The sequence below is a fragment of the Haplochromis burtoni genome, unplaced genomic scaffold, assembly GCF_018398535.1.
Source record: "Haplochromis burtoni strain Fernald_Lab_line unplaced genomic scaffold, NCSU_Asbu1 Contig_107, whole genome shotgun sequence".
Lineage (NCBI taxonomy): Eukaryota > Metazoa > Chordata > Actinopteri > Cichliformes > Cichlidae > Haplochromis > Haplochromis burtoni.
This window is the reverse complement of record NW_024582468.1, coordinates 388983-408376: the sequence shown is the minus strand read 5'-3', so window position 1 is coordinate 408376 and position 19394 is coordinate 388983. Positions and strand designations below refer to the sequence as shown.

The 19394-nt window shown below is 39.8% G+C and overlaps 1 protein-coding gene across 8 annotated transcripts; it reads right to left on the bottom strand.

Annotated features, from left to right (window-relative positions):
* Positions 1 to 188: 188 nt before the first annotated feature.
* Positions 189 to 19257, bottom strand: dab2 (DAB adaptor protein 2). 8 transcript variants are annotated; one of them, XM_042223250.1, is made up of 16 exons: positions 9275 to 9481; positions 7753 to 7822; positions 6452 to 6710; positions 6210 to 6349; positions 5947 to 6045; positions 5705 to 5836; positions 4340 to 4423; positions 4050 to 4076; positions 3914 to 3961; positions 3732 to 3794; positions 2446 to 3069; positions 1838 to 1964; positions 1111 to 1719; positions 842 to 1017; positions 603 to 692; positions 189 to 518 (listed from the first exon to the last, which is right to left on the bottom strand). In XM_042223250.1, exons 3-15 carry the CDS (start codon positions 6588 to 6590, stop codon positions 621 to 623), a joined length of 2340 nt encoding a protein of 779 aa, XP_042079184.1. In that variant the 5' UTR covers positions 6591 to 6710; positions 7753 to 7822; positions 9275 to 9481; the 3' UTR covers positions 189 to 518; positions 603 to 620. The 8 variants fall into 8 exon arrangements, with proteins under 8 accessions (XP_042079184.1, XP_014191472.1, XP_005929832.1 ...); XM_014335986.2 differs by lacking the exons at positions 7753 to 7822; positions 9275 to 9481 and adding an exon at positions 19237 to 19257; XM_005929770.3 differs by lacking the exon at positions 7753 to 7822 and having other exon boundaries at positions 9271 to 9481.
* Positions 19258 to 19394: the final 137 nt, after the last annotated feature.

Here is a 19394-nt window from a genome sequence, read left to right as displayed (position 1 = left end):
CTGATGAATGTAGATGTTCCCCTATTAATACAGGAAATATGCCTTGCAAAACAGGAAATACCAGCAAGTAGCAGAAATGTATCAAAGTTACCTATAGATATAATTTCAGTTTGTTAAAAAGGATGTTTTAAAAACCATTATCAGAACCAAAGGAAAAAAATTAATACATTAGTCAAATACCTTGCAACTTGATGAATAATTCATTTTATTTCCTTAACAAAGACAGCATCAGCAATGAACCACTTTGGACATCCTCTCTCACACAGCACATCTCTTTCTTCAGCAGATTTTGACATAACATTTACTTTGTAGATCAGTGATCTTCAAAAATGAGGGAACTACTGATTGGAAAGGGGAGGACACCCCCCCCCCCCAGAAAACAAAACACCATCAGAGGTGAGATCTAATAGAAGGGTGGGTCTGGGATAATAGTTCATTTCCGGATTGTCGTGCACTGAGCAGCTTCTCCCAAACATCATGACGGTAGTGGAAATCTTCATTTGTTCCATTTACTCCAACTATGAGGACAAATGAGGAAAAACTGTGACAAATGTCTTCACTCTAAATGAAATCAGAGGAGCATCATAAAAACATGAACTTACTTATGGACAAAGTTGTGGTCAAGCAAAAGGATTTCCAAAAGGATCCTCAAAGGCAGCTGTTGAACCAGAGCTCTGACCGACAGATGTATTCTGTTAAAAAAAAATAAAATAAAATAAAAAATAAAAATATTGAGGGAAAAAAACAAAACAAAAACTCAAGTATAACAATATCCTTGTTATCAAAAGGATCATTGGGATTAGGATGATAAAGTAAAAGGTGGTCATAAATAAAACTGTACCATAGCTACAGGTGGCACTCCAAATGGACTGGAGTCAGGGGCTCCAAATGCTTTGTCAAACATGTCCTGACCAAGTTCTGATCCCTGGGGTGGTGCTGAACTGTTTTGGATGGGAGCAGAGGAGAAGGCAACATCCAAGAGCCCTGGAACTGGAGCAGCAGCTGGTTTAGAGGCATCTAAATTTGCACATTACAAACACAGGACACAGTTACCAACAGGTCACAGTCATCAGATTATGACATAAGCCATTTCAGCTAGTTTAGCATTACCAATTGACGGTATCTTATTGATTTCAAAGTCATCGTGATCTGCAGCATCCTGCACGAGGCCCACTTTAGTGGAGAAGTATTGATCAAATGCCCCCGGTTGTTTGCCACTGGAAGCTGGATCTGACCCTGCTGCAAGCTCTACTTTCCTGGCTGGGATGGCAGGAGGCTTGGCGAGCTGGAAGTCCTTGAACATGTCTTTCCCAGTCTTCTTCTCTTTCTCTCCGAGGGGATCCAAAGCTGTGAAGGCACTGTTCTCTACTTTCGGAGGGACCTGTTTAGCAGGTGCTCTTGGAGGGGGGCGTGACGGACCCTGTGGATCACCCATACCTGGGAATGCATTAGGCTGGAAAGGATTGGTAGAGGCAGGCTGACCCCAAGAAAGGTGGGGTGGAGAGAGAGGAGCGGCAGCAAACTGTGGTGGCATCTGCTGACCCCAACCTGTTGGTGGTATGGGTAGACCACCAAAGGCAGATGGCTGTGGGAAGGCGAGCCTGGGCCCTGGAACTGTCCCTCCTGGCATGGGGAACATGTTGGGTGCAGCACTGGAGGCTCCCCACATGGTTACAGCAGGGACACTTGTGGTAGCTGGTGGACCCAACTGGAGATTCCCTAAATATATCAAAAAGAAGGAGGAAAAAAAAAAGTTTACAGACACAAAACAGGTTTTTTTAAAAAACCAAAACAAAGAGATGTGTGTGAAATACAAATTCCCCCTCCTGTGTATTACCCAGAGCAGCTATGGCAGAGGGAGCAGAGTTTGCCGGTGTACTGTTGAAGAGGTCTGGAGCAGATGACCCCTCAGACTGACTGGAAGCAGCGAACAGTTCTGCTCCAAACAGATCACTTGATGTAGACTAGTCACAAAACAAATAAATAATAAAATGAATAATGCAACACATTTTGTTAGCAAGTCACAACTATGTGGCAGTTAAGATTTAACAAATGCTTAAGAGAAACTAATAATTAACTATAGTTAAGCATACGATTGCATGCTTTGCCACTTACCCCTGCTCTTTTCACTGAAGCGTGAACATTAGGAAAATAGATTATGAGCAGCTGATTGTTAAAGTCATTCATTCAAGCCAGTTTGAGAAGCATGCGAACACCAGTGCATGCATAAAGAAAAGTAGTTATCCAAACAACAAGACCATGACCAGAGTTCCAAAATTAAAGTCCCTAACCCAGTGCATTCTCAGTGCCTTATCCTGTCGAACACCAATGCATAACCCAAAAGCTCAAGGGAGATGTTAGCTCCAAATGTGTAGTAAACCTTTTTTTATTAAAACGCATAACACATGCAAGCCTACTACCATTGGCATAGCTGTGTTATTTCACCTTTGCGCTCCTTCGACCTCGTCCAGACTTAGAGTTGTGCGGAGGCGGGCTTATGAGAACTGAATCCTTGCTATGAGTCACTGGCAGCTCTGGGCGATGGGTCATTTCATTAAAGACAGGGGAAGTTTTCAAAGAGTCAAAAAATGGATTTTTGTTTGAGAGAACTTGTCCAGATTCATTTCCATCCATCATGGTAGTCGTGTTTCCCTGAGTTATTTTCCCCCCCAGCGGCCACTGTCCGTTACTGAGCGCGAGGATCATGGTTTCCCTGGATAACCCATTTATTTGCTGACTGAGATGTTCAGAGTCTCCATTTACACCACCATTAATAATTGTCTTACTAGTGCTGCCAACAGTGCCGTTTAGGTGATTGGTGGTGGTGTTGACGGGAATCTGTGCATTATCAGCTGCCAATAGAGTGGGTGATTTAGAAAGGGGGTCATCTCTGAAAGGGTCACTGTCTGGGGTTGGGAAATAGCCAAAAGTTGAGGAAAATGGATTCTCTGTCTGGGGATATGCCCTATAGTCAGGGGCACAGGAAGTTACAAAGGAATTTCCCTTTATGCAATTTTGATTGCTGTCAACTTCAGCAGAAAAGTCCAGTAAGAGAATGTCATTAGAGTCCTGGTTAACACGAGAGGGGACAGTGAGAAAAAGAGAAAAGGATAAATCATTTCTGCAGAAGGGAGGTAATGATGTGTTAACAAGATGAACAATGAATCACATGGTGTGAAAAAGGAATGCCTTTTTAAAACTGCTACTTGCAGATTATGAAGAGTCGCTGTCAATTTAATGCTGACAACTTGAAGGTCTAGGGTCCACTTCTAGCTCACTTACTGTAATCCTACTTGCTCTGAACAACAAGTTGGACTACAAGTCAAAGCCGGTGCTTGCTACTTACCCATAAATTCAGGTTAATGAGACATTTCAGCAGCACCGAAGTAAAAGATTTGCCACAACTCTAAGTCTAACAGATTCTACTTGTAGCAGTTTTAAAGTTAACAACAACGAGACTAGTAAAACACAAAGCATAAACTCAATTCCTAAAAGACTCTTCATAGATTCTTAAAATGAACAGAATCTGATGACTTCACAAGTCTTTTCAGAATGGAGTTCGCAGAGGGCGTTGAGATTTTACTATAGAGTCATTTCTTACAAATACGTTCATTACAAAAGAGTGATAATAATTAGCAGGTACACAATTGTGTAAATACAGTAATAATACACTTCACCAATTACAATTCCCATATTAAAAGAAATATTTACCATCATGGTGTGATACTTACATTTGGAGCCTGAATGTCTGGAGGGGTTGACATATCTCCAAAGAGGTCATGCTGCTCTACTGGCTGGATGTGAAAATGAAACAGAAACATGCCATTTAAGAGAAAAAAATTAAAAAAATTAAAAAAAGAAAGCACTCCAACATTCACTGTTAAGATGGACACATCATTACAATAACTCTTACTTGAGCTGATTTTACGTCATTGCCCATAGATAGCAAGGCATTTCCATTCTAGAGACAGAAAGTAAAAATGTACAAATATAAAATTTAAAAAAGTCAGTAACTGCTTTAAGGAGAAAAAAATAAATTAATTGCTTACCTCCACTACATCACTGCCATTTTCAACCTGTAAACAGAGGCATACTGTTAACGAACAGACTTTCCATTGAAATGACGCATTCATCACTAAAATGAAAAATGGCTGAGGATGTGATTCACTGAAAGAACACAGAGAGGCAGTGTTGACTTTCAAGCGGTACATACAGTGTGTACCCTGTCAGCACTCCCAGAGGACCACATGAAAGTGTTTTTCTTTCACAAAGAAAATGCTGCCATTCACTTGGAGAAAATTTTTTCCAGTCTGAAGTTAAATGCTTCTGCTTCCATTACCTTCTGTGTGCCCTCGGCCTCTTTCTTCCTCAGGTTGAAGATGACTTGGAATAGATCCTTCAAATCGATTACCAGTGGCTCTGCCTGTATGGAAACAAACACCAAAAATCTTTGGAAATTGGAGTCAGTTTGTATTTGGTGCCTGTGGCCGTACCACTTCTAGCAGTTATCAAAAGAAGGTAGGCTCAAATGTTAAAATCTCCAGCTTCTCAGTTAAAAAAAAAAAAATTTTTTTTTTTTTTTTTTTTTTTTTTTTTTTTAACAACCCCATTTTAAAAAAAAAAAAAAAAAGTTACTTAAGTAAACCTTTTACCTTCATGACAACCATAAAGGGGTGAACTGCCGTTTTATGACAACAAGTTATACATTATTAGACACATGGCTGGTTGACAGTTACATCCCAACTAGGTAGCGAGCTGTTAAGCTTTCCCCTGAGCAAATTTGAGTCATCAACTTGACCTCTCAACCATGCTTTAAGGTTGTCTAAAACAACATGACGTGTATACTGACCAAAATTTATGCTTTAGTTTACGCAAGTAAAATTCTACTATTTTATTTGTTTGCTAGCATTAGCTAGCAAACAAATATATTTGAATGAATAAGCACTCATTCATACAAACATGGCCGCTTCTGTCTATAATGTTAAAACTCAGGTTTGACAGACAAAGTTCACAAGCCAGTAGGTGGCACTGTAGTGCCTAGGCTTCTTATTAAAATGGAGAGTCTATGGCAGGGATGGCATTTTATATCATGAGCCACATAACAGCAACCTTTAATTTTAAGTGATACGGACCAGTGAAATTCCCCTTTCTGTCAGTGTACAGAAGTTTAACTACACATTTAATCCCTCATATCTTAGTGTAAGAAAAAATGAAGTGCAATTATAACAAATTTATGGTGTTTGACACGATAAGGAAATGCTACTGTAGTAAATGATAGAAATCCATCAGGATGATTCTTTGGGCCCAAATTGTAACAAATTAATGTGTAAAATTACAGAAAGTATTCTGGTAGCTCATTGCCTTGACTGTCCTACAATCATAAAAACACAAAAAAAACAAAGTGTGTGTTAATTTGCAGAAAATGTACTATTTTTTCTCTATGGTGGATCCGCTTTAAAAAGCAAAAACAATTCTTTAGTTAGAATTAGAAAAACAGGAACTTTCCCATCATTTAATTGTTTAACTAGTACACAATTACTTTGGCTTGGTATGAATGGATGTGTGTGTGGTCATTATCTGTAAGGAGAAAAAAAAAGAAAAAGAAAAACTTATGAAAAACAAAGTCTATGCTCTACTTCACATTTTCCAACCTGTCCAATGGACCAGATTGACACACTTTGTCTATGGCAGTTCTGTGTGTTACCTGTTGTGCAGTCTTTATGGCAAAGAACTGATGCTGTCCTTCAGCTCCACACACATATCCAAAAGCCCTGTTATCCGTTACATCTCTGGCAATGAAGGAGATCTTATTCACCACATGCTCATGTTCGATCGCCTGAGAAATGTGGACAAGGATTTTCGGTTTTGTTTGCTTTTTTTTTTTTAAAGCACTGCAAATAAATTCTGTGAAGTCCAGATTATATTGCAATAGTAATCAGAACTCACGCCCGATTTCTCATCAATGATCTTGATGCCTGACATGGAAATGTTGACCCAGATCCTCTGCTTGTGCTTGCCTTGCGACCGAGCAGCTGCTGCCATACCCTGGAGAGAAAAAACAAAAACACTACTCTATTGAAGGCAAATGATACCCACCAAACAGATGTATATACACCAAAGCTCTACTTAACAGCTTTAAGAAACAGTTTTGATATTTTCTTCATGAAAATCAGCGATAGAAGAAAAGAGCTTCTGATCCCAAGTTGTACCTTAAGTTTCATCATGGAATCTTGGCACATCTTGTCTCCACGAGCCTCTGGAACATCATCAATGCCGATCAGTTTGGCCTTGTACCTGACACCATCCCCTTGAAACCTGCCCAGCAGGTATTCATCTGTCTTCTCTGTTACTGGATTAAAAAGACAAAGAAAGAAAGTAGTAAAATTATAATCGCTGCCACATCTTAATAGCTGATGAAAGGAGTATCGGCACCATTTTCTCCTCCACTCACCTTTCTTTTTCTCTTTCCTGAATGGGACTTTGGATGCCTGTGTTATAGGAGAGTTGGGAGGGGTGTTGGAGGTTGAGACTGTAGAGGTGAGGCTGGGATCGGCAGAAGATGCGTGCGCTCTGTCTACCTCTGCAGACATGGTGTGGTGTCAGTCTGTGGACAAGTGGGCAATCAGAGGTAAAGCAGCTCCGTATTCAGGGGCAATGAGGTCGTCCAAGCATATGACTTAACACCCACACATGCTTCTCTTGGCGTTGCTCTGAGGCAGAAAAAGTGAAGTTGGACACCAAGTGTGTGTTGAGAAAGGGAAAGAAAGAAGATGATAAGTTAAATAAAGCACACTACAGTCTTTTCTGGTAAACCCGTTTTTTTTTGGGGGGGAGACTTGCACCGTTCTACAGTCTGCCACTGAAACAATTTTTTCCACATCATAAGCAATTATTGTATCTAACAACACAGTAAACATTTACAACGAGAGGGACACATAGGGGAAGCATAAAACATATGACCAATAAAATAGGCAGCTCATAAGAAGGCATGAGACACTTTAACACTGCTTTAAAAGCATGCTGTGTCAGTTAATTGGCTCTATAAAGAAGTAAACTGTCCTAAAACTTAAGAACCTCCTGCTAAAGAGACATCTGGGCATATCGATCATAATACCAGTCAACTCTGAGTTAGCAGTATCATGCTGGTAAACTGCTTTAGAGAATATTAACATATAGAAAACATGTCTTTTTTAAAAAATAAAAAATAAAGTTTTTCCTTCCATGCTACATGAAATCAATGAATTCCTTTACATTGTCACAAGTGTGTGCATTTCCTACAAGAGGCACAAACAACATCACAAAGGATTATAGATGAAGCCACAGCATCACCTTACTCTTATCATGTTAGATGTACCAAACGGCTGTTACTTGGAACACATCCATTATCACTTAGACACATGTGTTAAAAAGATGTGTGCAACTCATGCGTGTTCTGACAAAACAAAAAAACAAACAAACCCAAAAACAAAGAAAAGAGAAAGACCACCCCCTCAAAAAAACCCCAAAAACAAACGATTCCTACTCTATACGCGTAGAACGTACATACCTTTAGGTCCAGCTCCAGAGGCTACACTGGCTAGAATATCAGGGTAAAAAGCCTGTGAGTACCGTAGGACAGTCCAAAGGTTGAAAACGAGCAAAGGTTGAGCAATTACCTGAAGTTAATCTTACGCTACAAAAGCAAAAGATCTCGTGATGTTGAGCTAAGCAAGAACAAACGGAAATTGGAGCCTTTAACAAGAGTTTACCTACACAGTTCTGACTTTCAAGGAAAAGTTGCACTTGACCTTCTGATACTCCAGAATAACAAGGAGTAAACCATCTGCAAGACAAGCGAAAACAGAGCTGCACCGTGAGATCACGCAAAAACGTAAAGAACAATATCTACTCTAAAAATAACTGCCTAGGCTCAAACCAGTTAACTGTCCAAAAGCCATAAAGGAAGTGAGAGATATTCAGGATAAGATAAGAGAACTTTATCTAGCTTTGTGGCAGCTTTTACTATTTTTTTTTTTTTTTTTTTGCCTAACACCTGACCACAACAGAGATAGACAGAAAATAAAAATTCTATAAATTATCATTTTATTTCCCCTCAAAAGTATATATAAAAACCACACACGTTAATTTTGATACCATGAGAGATGTCCCACAGGTGCTACTGCACAAACACTAAAAACCAGAACAAAACTTCATCTGCCTGTACCAGTTTTTGAGGCAGAGAAACAAGCGCCGTAAGCCCTTGTTTGCTTGGTTCACCATGCTGTCATGCAAGTTACCACAAATCACACTGACAGACATGCTGTTTGGCCTGCACTGCTTGGAAGCATAGAACGAGCAAACCCTTAACACTTGCTGCACAACACATTAAGCCTTCACGAGCATGACACATGATTGCACTTGTACTCTAACAAGAGTGGTGTCATAGTCCCAGTACCTGGCAGTTAGTCTTATAAAAAGGGTAAAATGTCAGCAGTTGATTGAAGATTTAAGTTAAAGGATTACATTTTAACAGCTCTTTAACAGCCACAAAAACTGGCAGATAAGTGCGGGGGGGGGGATGTGTAGCATCCAGCCGTGTCACAACACAAACACTCAGCCTCAGACAGCAAGCATAAATTTATGTTTGTCAGCAGAATCACAGCACTGCAAAAGGCAGAAATGTCACAATCCTGGCCCCGTCAGGAAACGTAAACTGCTGCACATCTGGAGGAAATCAGGGAATGACTCAGTCTGCAAGTGTATGAGATGGTGAAATACCACAGGCCCACTGTGAACACACGGCACTGAACACAGAGCACTTTCATACTAAAGGCTTCTGCACTCAAACACAGGAGTGACACAGGAGTGATAGAAGGTACAGAATTGTGAATGCTTAATAAAAAATTATGTGAAATATCTCAAGATTCAAATACAATTTTCCAAGTCAGGGTTAAAGCTGAAAGAAATTGAGAATTGAGTTCACAAAGAAACCTAGGGAGAGTGTTGGACTCCCAAAAGAGAATCTCAAAGTAGGCAGCAGAGGGGAGAAAAAAATCATTATGACGAAGTTTTCTTCCAAAATTTGGAACATTTAAAGTAAGACAGTTCAGCCTTTGACTAAAACTGAACCTTGGCTTGCCTGCCTTTAGCTTTTATTAAGCTTATAAAACATTTCAGGCTAACATTCCTGTAAATACCCGCAGCTTTCTAAACGACTACCTGTAGGATAGTCCTCTTGCGGAATCTTAATTCATGCAGGGATGTGAAAACAAAGTTAAACACCACACTTACCTACCTGTGTTTGGAAACGCGCAGTAATACGCCTTCTGGGAAAGAGAGCGGGTTTTTCTCTGCCGTGATGCCTCGCGATTCGGCTGCGAAATGAGTTGAATCAAACACAGCTTGGCAAAAATGAGCGAGAGTGTGATGTTTTCCGCCGACTGCCTTGGACAGAACGGAGAGACTGCTGCAAACTCCTCGTTTAACCCTTGACTGACTGACAGGGCTAACTCGCTGCAGATTTCAATTGGTAGGGGGGCGGGCTCTTTACATGCAGGCCAACAAAATATCGCCATCGGCTTTAGTAAGTGGGTCATAAAAATGAAGTGCGTGATGTACAGTATGTATGTATGCGTGCGTGTATTTATATCAAATTTGCTTACCCAGACGTGGATTTTTTTGTTTTCTTTGAAAAAAACAACAACAACACAAACTTTTAAATAATTTTAAAAAAATGCCAGAAAGAGCCAATTAATATAGTATTTATTTATTTATTCAGTCATTCATTTCAACTTAATGCTACACCTATAGTCTACATGCATGTCACAGGTAGCAGTGGTGCAGGAATTAGTCAGATTCTAAACAAATAATGTGTAAAGTAAAAATATGTTGGCCTAAGATTGAGCAGGAACAACTTGAAGATCTTGCTGTTATAAATTGAGGCATAAAACTGATATTTTTTATGTGTTTTTCTGTACATTTGAATTTGGTTAAGGTTGAGCTATTTTCTAAGTGAAACTGCTGTTAAAACATGGTGGAAGAAGCCTGTGGGCTACAGCCGCCATTCATTAGTGAATTTCTTGCATTACCCCTCCCACAGCCACTGACGTCACTGTTTTCATGCATGGACCATCTATTTTTGGTAGAAATATGTGGGACCTATTCTAGATTTGGGACTGGCACTGGTGGATTGTGCTAATACCAGCTATTATACAATGTTTTGAGAAGCTGGTCCAGCAATACACTGTGCATTTGGAAAGTATTCACAATGCTTCACTTGTTCTACATTTTGTCAGGTTACAATATTATTCCAGAATGCATGAAAAAAATGTTTACTTCAAAATTCTAAACACAGTACCCCATGATGAGAAAGTGAAAAGGTTTTTGCAGATTTATTAAAAGTAAAAAAAAAAAATAGAGTTCAGGCGCATCCTGTTTCAACTGTTCAGATGTTTCTACAACTTGATTGGAGTCCACCTGTGGTAAATTCAGTTGATTGGACATAAATTGGAAAGGTGCACCTTTCTATATCAGGTCCCATAGTTGACAGTGCATGTCAGAGCACAACCCAAGTCATGAAGTACAAGAATTTGTGTATAGACCTCTGAGACAGGGTTGTATCAAGGCACAGATCTGGAAAAGGGTACAGGAACATTTCAGTAGCCTTTCCCACTGTGCTCACTGGGACCTTAATTGAAGATCCCAGTGAGCACAATGGCCTCCATCATTTGTAAATGGGAGAAGATTTGGTGAAGACTCAATGGTTTTGTGTGTAGAATTGAGGTGAAAATTGAATTAAAGTCATTCTGGAATAAGGCTGTAAAATGACAAAATGTAGAACAAGTGATTTGCTGTGGATATTTTCCATATGCAATGCACCCTATACCCTGTACCCAATTTTGATTAATATCAGTTTGAGATAACAGATCTTCATAGGACACCATCACAGCCATTCACATTGCAGTGTGCCATCTTGAATGCCAGGGGCGCTATGTGAAGTGCGCTTTATAGGCTTCAGGGAGAATGTTTACTACATTAGCAGTTTTAGGGTTTTTGCTGATCAACTGATTCTTAATTCAAGAATATTCATGTTGTGTGCTCATCCTGAGCTCCACACGAGCTGCCTTTTGAGCCTCCTACTTTGCAAACTCTATAGATCTGACTGCACCTCTAAAGGCGCTATCATCACGGTCATAGATGGTACGTTGATGATGATGGGGCTCTTCTCAAAGAAAGGTGAGACAGAATTTGCGAGGCTGGCTAGTTGGTGCTTAAAGAATAAACCAGATCTGACACCTCTAAGCCCAAAGAACTCCTCACAGACTATAGGAGGGCAATATCACCAGTGTTTGTTACCATTCAGTGGATCAACAATGCCATCATGGTAGTCAGGAATGCTCAGCAGCAACTCTGTCCTCTGAGAATTCTTTGAAAGACCCAATAAACAAAAAAAAAAAAAAACACAGGTTTTCTTCTGCTGACGTTCCTTTGAGAGCATTCTGAAGGTTGCATCTCTGCATAGTTAACCAGCTGCACCTCAGGAGAAACAGGAGAGTTTTCAGAGGGTCATTTACACTGTCAAAAATGTTTCAACTGCCCACTTCCCCTCTTGAGACATCTACAGCCCCCACTGCCTCAACAGACTCATCCAACTCAGTATAACAACTCTTTGAGCTGATGCCATCTGTATCTAAACAGAGAATGTATCGGAACAGGAACAAACACAATTCAAAACAGATTTTTTTACTGTATGTATATTACTGTTTACTATTACCTATACATGGGTTCATTTGTGTATGTACAGTTAGATCCATAAACATTTGGACAGACAACGTTTTTCTGTACATTACCACAATGAATTTTAAATGAAACAACTCAGGTGCAGTTTAAGTGCAGACTTTCAGCTTTAATTCAGTGGGTTGGACAAAAAGATTGCATAAAAATGTGAGTAACTAAAGCATTTTTAACACAATCCCTTCATTTCAGGTGCTCAAAACTAATTAGACAAATTAAATAACTGAAAATAAAATGTTCATTTCTGATACTTGGTTGAAAACCCTTTACTGACAATGACAGCCTGAAGTCTTGAACTCGTGAATATCACTAGATGCTGGGTTTCCTCTTTAATACTCTGCCAGGCATTTACTGCAGCAGCTTTCAGTTGCTGTTTGTTTGTGGGCCCTTATCTGTCTGAGGTTTAGTCTTTAACGAGTGAATGCATGCTCAGTTGGGTTAAGATCAGGTGACTAACTTGGCCATTCAAGAATTTTCCTGACTCTAAATGTTCAGAAGACTAAGGCTGTCTCCCAATTCAGGGTCTGCAGCCTTAAAGGGGGCAGGGATAGCTCAGTAGGTAGAGTGGTGGCCCCATGATCGGAAGGTCGGGGGTTCGATTCCCCTGAACAGCTACCCTGAGGTACCCCTGAGCAAGGTACCGTCCCTACACACTGCTCCCCGGGCGCCCAATGGCTGCCCACTGCTTCACTGAGTGAATGGGTTAAATGCAGAGAGCGATTTTCCCCACGGGGACCAATAAAGTACACCTTCTTCTCTAAAGTATCGGACTTCAAGGCCGATTACGTCACAGCGGCGCGCCGAAGGCTGTCCCAATTCAAAGGCTGCTCGAAATGCGGCCCTGAAATGCGTCCTTCATTTCCCTGAATTTTAAGGCTGTGGCAGTGTAGACTTCGTGGCCCAACATATCCCAGAATGCATAGCGCGGCGATGGGTGTGGATAAATTTGCAGAAAAAAACGGCGGATGAGGGGCGGCCGAAGAGTAAACTTTAAGTACTGAATATTATGTCACTTATTTATGTGCAAATGTTTAATAACGAAGAACATTAAACATTACTGTTGGCCACATGTCGGCAAAGTTATGTGACATTAGTGACGTTTGTACTAACTTGGTTTTAAAGCCTTTACTTTAAAATATACGCCGTTCAATAGCTGAGCTTAATCTTACAGAGAATGATCAAAGCTCATGTAGAAACAAACAAACAAATGAACAAAAGATTTTCTCCTTCATTTCTGTCAAACAAAGCTGATGACACGTTTCCAGTGGTTAGTATCATGGTTGCTAGGCAACCTGGGCAGCGCAACGGAGGCTTTTTTTTTAAACTTTATTGACAAACAACAGTATCAGCGCAACGGAGGCTAGACCGTCCCATTACACAAGCCTCGCACTTCCGGCCTTAGCGGTCTTTGAGTACGCGGCCCTTGAGGATCGTTGAGGCTGCGTACTTTAAGGCTGCAGACCCTGAATTGGGATACAGCCTAAGAGATGGTTGTTAACTTCAGGAAGAGCTCAATGGCCCACACCCCACTGCACATCAACGGGTCAACAGTATGAAGTTCCTGGGTGTGCACATATCAGATGACCTCTCCTGGAACCTGAACACCACCACCATCATGCAGAAAGCCCAACAACAACTTCACTTTCTTAGGAAACTGAAGAAGGCCAGTCTCCCTCTTCCCATCCTCCCATCATTTTACCAGGGAACCATTGAGAGCGTCCTCTGCTGCTACATCACTATCTGGTACGGGGACTGCACTTTTGCTGAAAAGAAGCCTCTGCAGCGGATAGTGACGACAGCAGAGAGGATCATTGGAGGCCCTCTCCCAACTCTACGACAAACACATCATCCGACGTGCAAACAGCATATTGAAGGACACTTTCCACCCCTCACATTGGAAAGTGAGGTGTGGCAGATAGTTTTCCATCTGACAGACGGTTTCGCAGCATTAAAACCGTCAGTCAGAGCCCTCAACTCACTACCACCAAAGGACTGCCAAACACTTTTACAAAGACCTTACAATACACTACTCACCAAAAGACTCAAAAACAACACAAACTTCCACAAATGCACTACAAACTCGACCTAGGAACAATATGCTTATTTTGCATACTCAGTCACATAGTTACTGAACACATTTGCACATTTTGCATCTTGCACATGTCTTCGTCTTATCTACAATATCCTGACCATAACTTGAACCTGGTATACAATAACTACTGCACAATCATCTCATTTTACTGTAATTGCAAATGACCACTTCATATTGTCTCTGTCCTCTCTTTGTTTATTGTACATAGATATAGTTAGTAGTTGTACATTTTTATTCCTTAATTTTACCCAAATTTAACGAGTTAATATTTATTTGTCATTTCTAGTTTTATATCTCTTGGAGATATATTTTTTATATTCTTATAAATGGCCCATGGGGGGCTTGGGGTGAAATGGCATTTGACAATAAAGATCTTGAATCTTGAATCTTGAACTGAATCAAGAATATTCCACTTCTTTGTTTTTATAAACTCCTGAGTTCCTTTTGCTTTATGTTTTGGTTTATCATCAATTTGTATTATGAAAACTGTCAATATAATGAAAAGGAAAGGTATTACAGCCTAGATTTAAAATGATGTAATGAAATGCGTGGTTCCAAGAAAACAACTTACCCAGTTACAAAAATTAACCCTGCCTCACAGTTGGTACAAGTAGTCGGACAGTTGGCGTTACACTTCACCTAGCAGATATGAGCTGAGCTTTTACTGCATGAAGTTTAAACAAACTATTTATTAGCCTGCTACAGATGTCTGTTGAAAAGGGATTTGTCAATGTTGTGTTTACAACTTTACAACGTGGTTAAAAGGTGAAAAAGTCAATTTCACTTTTATTTTTAAAAATTATTCTTATTTTTCAAATTGGAGTCATTTGAAAAGACTAAAGTGTGTGCAGGGCAAAATTAGCATTTGCTCCACTCAGTGATTGGTCTTTTAAACTGTTGGGTGAGTCATGCTGACTAAATAACACTAAAAAAAACCAAGGTGCGTTGACTGAAGATTTTCTAGTTCTCTCAGACAGTGAATTATGTTGAATGTTCTTGAATTTTGTAATTAAATCTCTTTCTGAGTAGTGTGCATCACCGCATCACAGCTTATCTAAAGCTGTACTTTCATCATTAGTATTTTTCCCCCCAAACATGTGACATGAAACAGAACAGATTTCTTATTGCTAAGCTAAGCTACATCAACCATTGATCTCCGCCACTGTGGGTCTACAGTACATACTGACTATTGAATTTAAAAATTAATAATAATAGAGGATATAAGAGCTGCATACACTATATGTAGGCTGATCATCGTATTATTAAATGGAGGAATGAGAGGGAACTGGGGAACGTCAGCCAGAGTGGCAAAGCTCAACTGTTGCTAACGCAGCAAAATTTCTAAAAGTGCAGGCCCAACATTTTCTCTGCTATGCTCTAATCTCACCACAATTACAGTAAGCTGAAGGTTGAAAATGGGTCACAAACTTCCTTTGTCTGTTTTGCTTTTGATGCCATATGGTGATTTAGCCATGTAATAACCGTTTTTACATTTGCTGCTTTTAAGTGGCAGGTGTGGCGTTCCCAGGAGGAAAATATTCAAGTAACATAGAAAGTGTGTTTGTTTCATGTTTGCAGAGGCATCAATAGATGTTTGTTTGGGATAATTAAAAGATGGAGTGTATGTATAAGCAGAGATGGTTACAATTACACAGACCAAGGACTCCAATTTATTCAGCAGAAGCAAGCTGTTGGGAAAGGAAAGCAAGTATGTGTAATTATTACAGAACTAATAAATGCCAGCTTTGAGATCCGCAGTGACATGACTACTGATGTCAATGTGGTTCTCAATTGAGAAATGGTTAGTTTCACTTCTGCAAATGTGTTTTATTTTCTTCATTTCATGTTATTTATGTTTTAATTCATGTCCATCCATCCATTCGCTTCCGCTTGTCCTTTTCAGGGTCACGGGGGGCGCTGGAGCCTATCCCAGCTGTCATAGGGCGAAAGGCGGGGTACACCCTGGACAGGTCGCCAGTCTGTCACAGGGCTAACACATAGGGACAGACAACCATTCGCACACCTAGTGGCAATTTGGATTATCCAATTAACCTATCCCCACAAGCTGCATGTCTTTGGACGGTGGGAGGAAGCCGGAGTACCCGGAGAGAACCCACGCAAATACGGGGAGAACATGCAAACTCCACACAGAAAGACCCCGGCCTGATGGTGGAATTGAACTCAGGACCTTCTTGTTGTGCGGCAACAGTGCTAACCACCGTGCCACCGTACTGCCCGTTTTAATGTGAACTAATTAATGTGAATTAATGTGAACCTGATAATGAAATAGAAATTATAGGAAGTGATGGCAGTATAAACAGCAGGTTAACAGCCCAGTGCTGGTACCATCCTGCAGAACTGCAAATATTAGCCAACTGAAACCCCCCTGTTTTTATAATCAGTTGAAGAAACCGCCACATATTTTCTGATTTCACCTTTTTTCCTGTGCGAAAGATACTGCTTTTCTTTCGCTTGATATGATCGTTGACACATTTGGGTTTTGCAAAAAACAAAACAAGACAGTTTTCATATTTTCCTTTCAGTTTTATCCAGTGAAAATGATTGACTCATTAAAAAGTAAATAAAATAGTTTTGCAATGATAATAATTTTTAGTTTCTATTTATCCCCCAATTGCATTCATTGTAAATGTAAAATAAAAAGGAGACACAATCTCGGCATACCTCAGCAAATTCACCAAATTCTGCATGAGGACTTCAAACCTGATACGGTGCAGATTTCTCAAAAAGTGCAAGCGTGATGTGTTGTTGATGTTAACAGACGTACAGTATAGTGTGTTTTGTGGGTTTAGAGCTGAGAAATGAGAGAGAAAAGGACAGAGGAAGGATGTCTTTCCTGACTCTGTATCCTGTGTTCTGCTGACGGAGGCTGGTTTTTAGGAGATGAGCCCCACGGAAGCCAGATTACTGTCTCGCTGAGAGTGTTTTCCCATTTGGTCACCAACCGCTGGAATGGTCTTTTTCTGAACCTCTTATTAAACACTTTGATGTTATCAGATATTTGCCTTTATTTGCAGATCATCTGGAAAGAATATGCATGTGACAACATGCTGTATTCAGACGGATGTTGGTAGTGTCTATTATTATGTATGGTTAGTTGTTTTGTGTTTTTTCTTCTTGCATATCAGTACAAGAATCATGTTTTCCTGCCATGACGTGTCTTTCCAATTCAGAACCACTGTCCAGTGACTTATGATAAAAGATATGGTTCCTTGTTCTTCTAAATGTTACTCATTGTCAGTTGAGGTCAGCGGCACACCCAGTGCTACTAGCACTTGCACACAGAAGTACATGTTTGATGCTACTGTCTGTACTTAAAAACTACATTTTTTTAAGAAACTCGTTGCAAAAAAAAGAAAAAAAAACGAATACAGATGGCAAAAGTCAGCACTGGCACATTCGAGCCTTTATTTCACGATAGAATGCTGACAGAGAAAGTCTAATGGGAAGTGTCCTTCCCTTAGTTTATGACAGGAAGGCCACAATCCAAACATCAAGCATTTTAGGGCGTGAATCCTGGAACTGCCTGCCACCACAGCCAGAACCAAAGATAGCCACTTATCTCCAAGCCATAATTGAGGTAGATTTTTTTGTCTATGTCCCTCTTTGTTCTTTAACCCTCAAGTGTCTTTAGCAGCTAGTTCTTAAAGAACAACACACAGCAGTGGGGCAAATGGCAGTGCAGGAAGCACCATCATGGTATTCTGATAAATACGATGACAGCATTCTACTGGTAGTAGAGTGACTGTGTAGTATGCTGTTCCACAAGTGTTTCCACACAGTTTCAGCCCCCCCTCAAAAAACAGGAAGTCTTTCTAGTCAGGAGATTTGCCAAGCACCTTAACTACCCTCTGGTTTCCTGGGAAAGCAGGGAGGAAACTGTGGAACCTCATAAAAGTGGTGACTTCAGCACATATTTGTGCCTCTCCATTAGGCCACGACCACACTGCCCCTAGAATACCCCAGCTTTGTTTGCAGACACAGGGAAAGAACCAGCACAAGCCAGACCCCAAGTTAAAGATCAGTGTTACTCCCTGAGAGCAACAAAAGCAAAAACTTGTCAGCCCTTCACCTCCCAGCACTTTACAAACGTTCTCTCTGCTCTGTTAATAATAATTGCCCTGATCGTAACTAATCAACTTTTCAAACTTTTATTGCAGTTTAATTATTGCTTAGCCTACATTTAAAGATTACTTTCAGCATTCTTCACTGAGAACTAATCTATTTTGCCTTAAAAAAATTTATATAAACTGCACTCCCTCCACTTGAAGAACAAAGTTCTGCAGACTCAGCAAAAGTCTCCCCGATCACATGACAGATTGGGTGCAACAGTTCAAACCTCACTGTGCGTTGTGCAAGACTTTATTTATTTTTGAAGGTATATTTAACAAAGAAAATAGATACTCGAAAACTACTTGAATTCATGTGTATGCATTACACATTGCTTTCCAAACTCTACAACTGCAGAGTAAACAACGTTCCTTCCACCTAAACCCAAAAACAGTGACGGAGTGAAACAAGAGGACAAAACTAACACTGCCGTTATCTGTTCAACGTTGCCATCTTGTGGACAAAGAGCTCTACTTCAGCACACCAACCTTTTTTCAGCAGTGGGACTGAATGAAAATTCATTTTCATATTTAGTGTTGTCATTCCATTTTCCAATCTTAGACGATGACCTAAATGTACCGTGGATGCATCATGCCAATGTATTACAACAGTCAAGAACTGAGTCTTTAAATATTTGTTCTGCTTTGCTGCTGACTTGTTTTGTTTGCATGGTTGCGTAATCCTGGAAACACGAACATGAACAAATGGTCTTAAAAAAAAAGTCTCAAAAGAAGAAATCTGAAAATAAACAGAAAAAAGAATAAATAGAATTTCTAAATGTGTGTATCTGCTTCAAACCCAGTGCTTAGGATCATTTACACCTTCCCATTGTTTTAAAAACCATTTTTATATTTAGATTTTTATATTTTTGTTGTATATTAGGCTAAAGATGAAATATGTGATTCTTAATAAATCCATATATTTTCAATTAGATCAAATTGTGATTAAATTGTTTGTTAAAAATATCCAAATATCCACTGAGTGTAGCCCTTGTTTGTCCAAATAAATTTAATAGGGTCTCCAATTTGCACTTTTATCATTTCAATGTATATTTTTCATTTGTTATATTTTGGTGGCATTTAGCAGGAAGTTGTAATACTTAGAAACACAATCTTTCTCTGTTATTGTAGTAAATCATGGCTTTCTTTACCAACACACTAGCTCATTACTAATCAAACAAATGAATGTAATGTAAACAATAACCGCTTTCTACAGATTATGAAAGGAGATGATTTATTACTTACTTTTATAGTAGTTATTATGTTTTTGTGGGTGCTTTGCTCGCATTGTGAAGAATAAAGATTGAGGCTGTGTGAGTAAGATGTTTATATGCAGACAAACACTGTAAACTCTGCTTTGGGAGTTTCCGAGCACTGAATTGATTTTTGCTGCACCTGAAATC